The 10,913-nt window shown below is 35.5% G+C and overlaps 1 protein-coding gene across 2 annotated transcripts; it reads right to left on the reverse strand.

Moving 5' to 3' along the window:
• On the reverse strand, positions 527 to 7,717 carry LOC109849847 (2,3-bisphosphoglycerate-independent phosphoglycerate mutase-like). Of its 2 annotated transcripts, none has more exons than XM_020419732.1 (10): positions 7,384 to 7,717; positions 5,880 to 6,007; positions 5,420 to 5,570; positions 5,135 to 5,338; positions 3,967 to 4,391; positions 2,715 to 2,907; positions 2,477 to 2,572; positions 1,794 to 1,949; positions 951 to 1,059; positions 527 to 880 (listed from the first exon to the last, which is right to left on the reverse strand). In XM_020419732.1, exons 1-10 carry the CDS (start codon positions 7,543 to 7,545, stop codon positions 825 to 827), a joined length of 1,680 nt encoding a protein of 559 aa, XP_020275321.1. In that variant the 5' UTR covers positions 7,546 to 7,717; the 3' UTR covers positions 527 to 824. The 2 variants fall into 2 exon arrangements, with proteins under 2 accessions (XP_020275321.1, XP_020275322.1); XM_020419733.1 differs by having other exon boundaries at positions 527 to 872; positions 943 to 1,059.

Here is a 10,913-nt window from a genome sequence, read left to right on the forward strand (position 1 = left end):
CGAGGAGGAAGGATATGATAGATAGATCTATAGAGCGGCGGAGAGGGTGGAAGGTCGGGAAGAAGGCGTTGATGGAGGAGAAGGTTGGGTGGAGTTGTGGTGGTGGCCCTGGCAGCGAAGAATTGGTGCAGCAAGAGAGAAAACAAAGATAGAGTAAAAACAGAGCATGGTTTTGGAAGAGGATAATTAGGAAAGTAAGTAAATAGGTTGGACAAAAATGCCCTTCCAGCTTTTTAGATAGTTTTTAATTTTTTTTTCAAATTAAAAATGCTAAAATTGCTAATTTGGGAGCACCGAAGCAATGCTCTTTTTTATTAATATTTTCGTGAAACTTCGATAGTTTAGAATCTAAATGTTAGCTTTTTAATATGTTATTACAACAGCTACAGGTTTACCAAGCAGTTTCGTAGTAGTATCGTAGTATGCCAATTGTTAATAGTCACTTGGTTTAATGAACATGCATTGATCACTTATTACTACTGAGACTTCGTTGAATGGTAAAAAAAAAAATAGGACATACAAGTGCTAGTTCAGAACCCCAATAGGTTTGGTTCAAACGAACAAAGAAATAAAAAATAAACCTTTGCAAGTTTATAAATCTCTGTCAGAAGTAAAATACCAGCTAAGAATTCTTCTAATATCCATCAGGGTTTTGGAAGCAAAATTCCCTCGAAACAATCATCAACAAAGAAGCAAGCAACTTCAGGTCATGAAAAATCTAAAAAGTAACCTGAAGAAAGCATCAACTTTCCAGCAAAGAAAAGTTTATTTACGCCCTCGGCATTAAATTGGAAACCCTAGACCTGTAGGAGAAAATAATTGAATCATTTGTCGACAACTTCGATTAGGGTTGTTTCATAATCACTGGGAGCCTCAAAACCATGGAGATTCATGACTGTGGCAGACAACTTCGATTAGGGTTGTTTCATAATCACTGGGAGCCTCAAAACCATGGAGATTCATGACTGTGGCAGCAACATTTGCAAGGCCACCGCTTGGGACATCCTTACGGAATCTAACAAAATTTCCAAGCCCGGGCCCTCCAATGGCAATTGGAACCTGCAAAAAATAGATTGTGATAAGGAAAAAAATTCAAAAGAAATGGCCTTAGGTCAGGAAAAAATTAGTACAAGTACATAATCTCCTGTATTTGGATTCCGGTACATAAATAGCTCGACTTCAAATGGAAACATAAAGTGTGATAATACACACACATATAATGAAGGATAGCTCGACTTCAAATGGAAACATAAAGTGTGATAATACACACACATATAATGAAGGATTAATTGCAGATGTACTTCATGAACTATGGTGGTCGAGCTACTTATACCTCAGGAACTATTTTATTAGCACTTAGACTCGTTGAAGATTTCTTTACCCTCAATTTAAAAGAATTTATTTTATTTTATTTTCCTACCTAAATTTACATAGTATATTGACCAAATGGGAGAAAAACTGTGGTCAGGCATTCATGAGGTGCAATGCTAATAAAATAGTTTAAGGAATATAAATGGTTATACCCAGGTCGTATTCGGATGTATATGCAATTAACCCTATAAATTGAACCAAACTTATATCTTTGCAATCAAATGAAACCCATTTTGACTAAAAAGTACATATAAAGATTTTTAAAAAAAAATTATGAGCAAGAAAGCATTTACCCTAGTTCCCAACTATAGCAATATAATACTTTTCCAGACTTGAACATGGAAAGAAATTAGAGCACTGGGATCGTCAAGTTCTGGTGGTAGTGATGAATAGGGAAACTGAGAAAATGCTCATATGCTTACTGGTTCAAGTGTGTGTGAAGTGAGAATCTGAATCTGCCCATTTTTATCAAGAAGAGGTTGGCCAGCTTTGTTCCTCTTTACCATGTCTTCTGCATTCCCATGATCTGCAGTTACCACATAGATCCCTCCCACTTTCTCTATTGCATCCAAAATCATCTGTAAAATGAATAACTCAAATTGTCAAGATGAGAAATGGCAACCAAGTCAATATAGCAATGGATTACTTCAGTAGAGGATATATGTATGGTCTTGATATTGGAGTTATTAGAGATAATTTTACACGAGTAAAATGAAACAAGAGTAGTTTTACAAGTAAGAGATTCTAATGAAGAAAGTGGAAATAAGAAAAGAATTGTTTCATAATCATAAGAGTACCAGTCAGGAATAGCTGTATCCATATATTTGTTTTGTCCCTGAATAATGAATTCAGACCTGAACTATTGATGTTTATGATGAGTGATTATTTTCATAAAGCTCAAAGATTTATTGTTACTGACATTTTCGACGAAGGAATACATTTCTAGAACTTTCCTCCTAAGGCAGCATTATACTTGTGGCCTTCTCTATGACCTTAATCATAGGATATGCATAACCAAGCTCACTATTATTTAACATGACCTCCTAAAAAATTAAATATTAATTCAAATTTCGACGTGGAAAGTTCCGAAAGACTTAAATATTACCTTGACAGCCTCATCAGCAGCCTTGCAAGCCACTATAGTCGCCTCAATATCACCAGTATGTCCTACCATATCTCCATTAGGTAGATTTACACGAATCTACAAAAATTCAATTTAAAAACACTCATCAAATATTTTAAAAAGTTGAGAAACATAAAGATAAAATGTCAAAATTTTAGGTTTGGTTTGAAAAATCTTGAGCAATGATGAATGACTTTTGGCTTAACATCCAAATATTTACCTGATCGAACTTGCCACTGAGGATAGCATCCCTTGCCTTTTCAGCAATTTCCATGGCTTTCATCTTCGGTTTGACATTGAATGTGATTCCACTATCACTGGGGACTTCAACATATTCTTCCAATGCTGGGTTAAAGTAGCCAGATCGATTTCCATTCCAAAAGAAGGTGACATGACCAAATTTAACTGTCTCACTGCAGAATAAAAATAAAAGATACCTTTAAATGTGCATATACCATATAAATTATGTATACAGGTGAGAGTGTATTTGTGTGTTTGTATCGTGAATAGATTTTTGAACACCAACGTCTCAAAATTCTCCTACACCTAAAGCTGACATTTTACGGTAGAGGAAAAGAGGATAAAACTGAATGAAGTAAATCAGGTTCAGAGATCCTTATCCGATTTTCTATGTTCCTATATTTATTTCTTCTATATTCTGTAACTATTATCTACTATGATAAATACTATAGATACAATGTATCTTCTTAGCACATTTATGCACATATGGTACAGTTATGTATTATAGATACAATAGTTTTCCCCTTATGGCACATTTATGCATGCATATGGTACGATTATGTGTATATGATGAATAAAGATTGACATACATTGATTTGCCCTTTAGGACATGCAAGAATGCATATAAGCAGGATTGCATTTAATGGTTGATGTGGACAGAAATGGAACTCAAAACTCAGATCAGCCCCTAATGTTGATCTGACATTTCTAAGAAGTCTTTAACCTAATATTTAACCCATTAAGCCCTTATAGATATTATCTCCTGTCTATTGAGTCCCCCTGTGGTTCGCCGTCTTAAACATAGCAAAAAACGCTATTCTGTCGAGACTATATCTGTCAGAAAACCACCATGGAGAGTCAATAGACTGGAAATAATAGCTATTATGGCATAATTCGTTAAAATATTAGGTTAACAGCTTTCTGAAAATGTCAGGTAGATGTTAGGGATTGATCTGACTTCAAGCTCAGAGAAATGTGAAAGCATGATAAAATCTCAAGCCTAAAACAAACCAAAGAAAGTAAACTAGAACGTTCAATAACAATTGTATTGACAAGTATACAGAATTTGACAATGTTTTAATGATGACTAAAAGACTACCATTAGTGCATCCATAAGCTTTAAAAACCTCAAGGTGATTAGAGTATCTGTTCATAAAGTCAGCAAGATAAAAAGGTAAAATTCAAGCAAAGCCAGAGACTTGAAGAAATAACATCTTTTATAGACAAAATACCTGCAAGCAAAAGTACGGATGCCATTATGCACCAAATATTCACCAGATGTCCTCTCTATCTCTGGAGGAGAAACAAGATAATGGTTTGGAAGCTTCAATTCACCATCATATTGAAGCATTCCAGCATACCGAATTTTTGGAAACCTAACACGATCAAATTTATCGAAATCTTGATATTCTAGCGCTTTAGCGAGCATAACCATTCGATCTGCTCTGAAGTTGAATGTCACAACAGCATCACCATCTACTATAGGCCCAACTGGCTTGCCACTCTCATCAACTATAACAAAAGGGGGCAAATACTGATCATTGGATTTTGGTTCTGCCCTTAGTTTTTTGACAGCTTCGATCGCACAACGAAAGTTATATGGTGCTTCACCGAGCACTTGGGCATCCCAGCCACGCTTAACTACCTCCCAGTCATTCTGTGAAACACATAAATGAAAACAAATTCATGGCAAGCAATAAGCAGACTTTCATTTTCAGTCATAGTTAATGGGCAGTTGGACGCTATCAAATGTACATGGATACTGAGATGTCTTGTAAGTATTTTGGTTGTTGCAAGAAATAGAAATAGAAAAAATCGTAAAGCACCACAGTCATGCAGAGAAAAGAACAAAAGACAGGTTAATTGTGGAGAGCACCCTGTTGTTCTATTGTCGCAGATTGAAACCCCGACTGAAACTTTTTGACTCTTTTACTCATAGAGAGAGAAAATAGTTTTTTTGACAAATACACCTCCCGAGGGTAAATTAATCAAGAAATCCACTCAGGGTGTCTATCCACAATTGGGTGATAATAAGGGGGTCTATCCATAACAGTAGAATTACAGGGGGTCTATCCACAATTGGTCAATAGTACAGGGGGTCTATCTGCAATTAACCCAAAAAAGGAATAAAGGATTCAACATAATATTTGAATGTTGATTGGGGAAGAACATTGCAAGAGCACTGTTGAACAGAAGTGAACATAAGCATGCTTTAAAGCCATTTAAGATTTAGGAGCAGCATTTGAGGCATATACATATCGAAAATTTCCCAAGTTAGGAGATTATTATTCTATATATCTAAATAATACCCAATTATGATGTGTTACTCCAAAAAGTCATGATGTATGCCACAATGCCTAATTTTTAACAACAACAATTAAATAACACTTCTAATTATACCTCATAACGGTCCATAGTAACATACATGCGACCTCCACCAGATGCTATCTTTGCATCAGTACCTTTCTCCCTTAATTTTGTGAGGTCATTCTCAAGTGTTTCAATAAATTTTACACTAGAGCCATCCAAAACATCTCGACCATCGGTAAGGATGTGGACGCAAATTCTTTTGGCGCCTCTCTCACTTGCTCCTTTCAATAGCAACTGCAAGAAAATGAGTTATTGATTCCTCGAAAATATTTATCTTAGAAGTATACAACAAGAACAGAAGTCTTATCATCTAACCTGAAGCTGATCAAGCCGTGAATGGACACCACCATCACTCAACAATCCGATGAGGTGCAAAGTATTTGAATTGAAGCTCTCTTTGATGTATTTAAAGCCTTCTCCTTCAAATATTTTTCCAGAGGCAAGTGCAAGATCGACTAGCTTGGCACTGCAATTGTCACAAGAAGGTAAAAAAAAAATTAGTAATGTTGGAAAAAGCTAGAATAAACTGAAAGTGAACTGAGAGATCTATCCACCAATTTTTTATCATTTGATTTTGCTTTGAGATTTGTGCTCGTGTCAGATACACGTCAATGCACGCATCTCAAAGATTGCTTGATGTATATCGCATACTAACACGAATCTCAAAGCAAATCCAGTGGATAAAAGAGTTGGTGACATATCCCTGGGTCCACATAAGTTTACTTTAGCTTTACAGTAATGTCTTTAAAATGTTGGACTCGAGTAAGAAGCTAACCCTTGTGCAAAAATTCTTCCCGCGCCTAATGCATTGTGACCAACTTCACTATTACCCATGTCATCCTCAGTTGGAAGACCTACTGCTGTTCCATGAGCCCTAACTAATCTCCATCTATCTGGAGCACCCTGAAAACAAGTAGAATATAAAATAATTTTCAGAGATATTAAGATTATATTGTGACACAATACTTACAATTTTTGAACAGGAATAAAAAATTCATATGAGATTCAAACAAATTCTTAGGACAATTAGGAATTATAATTTGGTTTAACATAATCAAAATTCATATGAGATGTAAACAAATTCTTAGGACAAGAAGCTGGATTCTTTTTGTCATAACTATAGGGGAATATCAAGATAAAAGTTATCATCTGTGCATATCATATTTCTGATAAACGTTCGAAAAGTTTCCAACCTACATAGTCACCATAAGATCCAAGGGATATCAACTAAGGAGAGAAAATTCAAAAAGTACATGGATATTTTCTCAACTGCGAGAGCTACATGACATTTTTATTCAAACAAAAATAGCATCGTGCAACTTAAAACTAAAACTAAATGATCTGTATCTTTGATATTATAATAAGCTCTTATTCATAATTTCTTGCAAATTTTAGCATAAAACAAGGGGCAAATTGTCATTAAAGACATAATGTTTCTGATTTTTTTCACTTAAAATGACCCCCACCTGTAAAACATATCAAATAAATGTCCTAAAGTTTGCAAATGTTGCAAATAAATGCCCAAAAGTTCAGAACGTTAATAATCTGCTAAAATATTCTGGGATTATCCCATGTGACTTGTCATGTCACAATACAGGGCCATTGATTACCTTGATATGACATTAATTTACACACCACTCTCCTTATAATATATTCTGCCTGAAAATTAAAGGGGGGTATGTTTTCCTTAAAGCCTAAAATATTAAAGGCGTCATATTTTTAAACTAAGAATACTTTACAGCACTTGTTTGGAACATTTTACAAGTGGTGTCATTTAAGTTGAAAAAAAACAGAAACAATAGGTCATCAAGTGCGATTTACCCTAAAACACGAGTCACATTTACGTGAACAAATTCATCTAAATTCCTTTTGTTGGCGATATTATAATTTTGAGGATCTCTGAAACCTATCTACAGAGAGTTAAAGGCAAGTTTCAATCATGCTAAAGCTACGCGCTAGCATTGCATAATGTAAAATCTTGCGTGTACAAATAATTAAAGAAAAATCTAAGTAGCTACGTATAAATTTACCGATTGAAAAGTGCAGGCCCGCCATGATTGAAACCTTACCTTCGACTATATTTACACTAGGTTTTATGCACATCAAACGTCATGGATTTACCAATCTTATATTAATCTTCTTTAATAAGGAAACTATAACTAGTCCATGCAAAATTAAGGATTTTAGCTTGTCCAAATATATATGCCACCGCAATAATTTTCCGCAATTAACACTATAAATGCAGGGGAAAATCAGTTGGAACAAATGCGTCGTTATACCTTCTTGAGGGAATCCATGGTCGGCGTCTCGGCAACATGAATGCAGTTATATTTATCAGGATTGGCCTCACCCCACCCATCAAGAACAACCACAGCCACAGCCTTCCCTTTTGGAATTTTTGGGTGCTCCTTCAATTTCCACGAGAATCCGGAGCTGCTCATCTCTTCAAAATCACCCTATAATGAAACGAAGATCGGCAACGCAAGATAGCTGGAAGAAATCTAACGCATTTGTTCGCAGTAATTGGTGGGTTAGGAACAAATAACTGTGAGAATTTTTGATGAGCGAGATCAGAGATTTTGTTTGGGTGTTTTGGGTGGTGAATTTTATAGGTTCCCCCGAAACGCGGAGTCTGGTTGACCGAGATCCGATCTGGACTTAATTGGATGGGATTCGGGTGCATCTTAGACCCGGATCCAGCCCGTTTGCTATTGGGCTGGGCTTCAGTTTTTCACAGATCACGGACTAAGAAAAATAGATTCACAGAAAACAGCACGGCGAAGGACCTTTTGCTCTGCTTTGTTTCGCTTACCTTTTCCCAATCTTCTCATTTCTTTCTCCTCACTGTATCCGACAAATATAAAAAAAAAAAAACTTTGTTCATTTAAGTTTATATCCTGAATTTTTCAGAAATCGCAATAGGATGAATCATAATGTCAAGATTTTTTTCTAAATTTGAAGTTTGTATTGGAAAAATTTACAAAATAGACCGTTTTTGCTAATTATTTAGCAAAATAGACCGTTTTTTGCTAAATAATTAGCAAAATATACCTCTTTTGAAGAAAAAAAAAGAGGTTTTTTTAAAAGAGGTCTATTTTGCTAATTATTTAGCAAAACAGTCTATTTTGCTAAATAATTAGCAAAAACGGACTATTTTACAAATTTTCCCTTAGAGCTCCGGTCTATATTTGTATCCGTGGTTTTTTTTTTTTTTTTACTTTGAGCCAATTATCATGCGTGATTATTAAAATGTATATAGAAATGACAAACATGGCATCTAATTTAATCCATGTGTACGAGGACCAATCATGCATCGTTCAATAGGATAGATTCCGTTCACATATATAAACCTCTTGGCTGAGAACTAGAGCCCTTCGTCAGCGAGACAAAGATTATATATGTAGTCAAGCCTGTGATCTGCGCCACACGAGCAAAGTTTTTAGTAGTTAAAAAGTTGGCACTTGTTTGTAGGCATTTTGAGACATGATAGCGACTTAAAAAGCAAAAAAATGAAATAGTTTATGTCAAAAAGGATGTACTAACCTTTTTATTTTTTCTTCTTTGAAGAATGAGGATCCCCTCGCATTCTTGAGGGGGGGAAAAAGGAAGCAATGCAAAAAAGTTTTTACTTGGTTTTTCTACAAGTTTTTGGTTGAGTGGAGGCACGTACGAAAGACTTACAGATCGCATGACTTGAGAATAAAGCAGCCATTGCTGCTGCTGTGCTGAGAAATTTTGCTTGTTAAAGTTGGGAGCATGCGATGGGTAATAATTACTAGGGGTCTATGCGGACTTGATGAAGCCCCTGAAGTGTGATAAGAGTTAGCGAAAAGTTTAATTACTTCCGCTGTAATTAATACTTGGAGTGCTGCACTAACTAGTTAAATAGTTTAATTAGCTTAATTCAAATGCCGGTGGCTTACCTTTTCGGAAAGTAAGCAAATGGCAACCATATATATGTGAAAGGAGGTAATTCCCAATAACAACCCACCCACCCACCCAAAAAAAAAAACCCAAAATAAAACAAAATAAATAAATAAACCTCTTCGGGACCTCTGCGTTGTAATTGACAAATGAGTTCACAACTTCTCAAAACAATCTGCATGCGAGGGAATTGTCTGAGCCACACATCTGATTGGGTAAAATTTGTTGTGCGCAGTGAAAATTTCGGCAGCACCGTACCTCGGCGCAACAAGATAGTAAGATCACAATAAGAATTCCCGTTTCACAAAGAAAACATGAACCAAAAGTAAAATATCTCAACAAAGTGGGATATCAGCTCTTCCTCTCATCTATCAGTTCTAGGACTGACCTGTCGATGGAACCTAAATAAGCTATTACAAATCACACAAATAGCGAGACAACCAATTTTACGTGGTTCGGTAAATTGCCTACGTCCACGGGACAAGGAGGGGGGAGATATACTATTAGAGGGAGAGAATACAACTAGGGTTTACAATCTCACAACCTAAACCCTCAAACAAACTCTCAAATCCCTCACAATCTCTCTCTATAAAAGGATGCACAAAACCCTAAAAACAACTGCTCAAAATCGCCTTTTTTCTTCACAAAAGAGCGGCTGTTTTTCTCCAAGGACGAAGCCACACGCTGACTTTTCCTCTGCCTTGTACAACAAAATTTTCATATCATACCCCCATGTATAGCTCAAACGGGATGTGCACTCTTGACAAACAACTAGAACATATTTGAAAGAGAAAAGCAAAAAAAACCCCACTGGTTTGATCTTTTGTCACTCACGGACAATGCACCCCTCTTAATTTGCCATTTGAACCATGAAATTATTCAGCCATCAAACTAACTTCCAAAATTATACTTATCGACATACATTAGATTTGTAAAATCCAATTGAACTCCATCCTGCTACGGACCTCGTTTTTTTTTTCAATAAGAAACCGAGTTTTTTTTAATGCGAACAAAGGAATCTTGCTTTCTTTGCTAATCAACGTACTGTCTATATTGGGTGAGCTTGATGCTAACAAGTCATTCTCAGTGAGCCATTGCCCTCCATCATCCTCAACCCCACAAGCTTTATTTCTTCTCAACCTCCATTTTCCAAATATTCCTTTAATTTAATATTGAAACGAGGTCCATTCGTATTTCAACACGTAGCACCGGCCTTGTGCTCCATCCAATGATAAGGCAACACGTACGTAATATGGTGCCATTTATTATTATTTTTAACTTCTATATTATGTCTTGTTCTTCTCTTCCAAAAGTAGGAATCTGATTATTTTAAATAAAAAAAAGCCAATTTTCAACTATATATGCGTTATATGATAAATTAGCTAGAGCCTTGATCAGATACCTAATATGTACATTGAACTTCAGTTTCATATTGTCAAATTCATATATATTTGTTTTTTATCAAATTTCATTTATATATCTCTTGGTGGGTGTCATTGCTATTTATTTATATGTGTGTTTTGATGTGTAGTGATTTTTTTCCAATTTAAATCATTGATATTTGTGATTGTTGCTTACATATCAAATGTGAAATTTGTCTGGATTGGCCCACTAGCTGTTCTGGAAAAAAAAAATGTACGTACACGCTGATCAGTGAGATTAACGTATATAGATAGTTAATGTTATTAATTTCAAATACATTAAATTTAGTTGCATGTTGTCATATAATTATATTTCCTCTTCTTCAACCATGCATGGTTTTAAAATGAATAGTACTTGCCATTAGTGATTTATAGACCTATATAGTCTCTCCCTTATGTACGGAACCTAAAGGTCCAAAACAGAAACTTCCTATGTTTGTTTTCATGAGAGAGAGAGAGAGAGA

Source organism: Asparagus officinalis, chromosome 7 (assembly GCF_001876935.1).
Source record: "Asparagus officinalis chromosome 7, Aspof.V1, whole genome shotgun sequence".
In the NCBI taxonomy this organism is placed as follows: Eukaryota; Viridiplantae; Streptophyta; class Magnoliopsida; order Asparagales; family Asparagaceae; genus Asparagus; species Asparagus officinalis.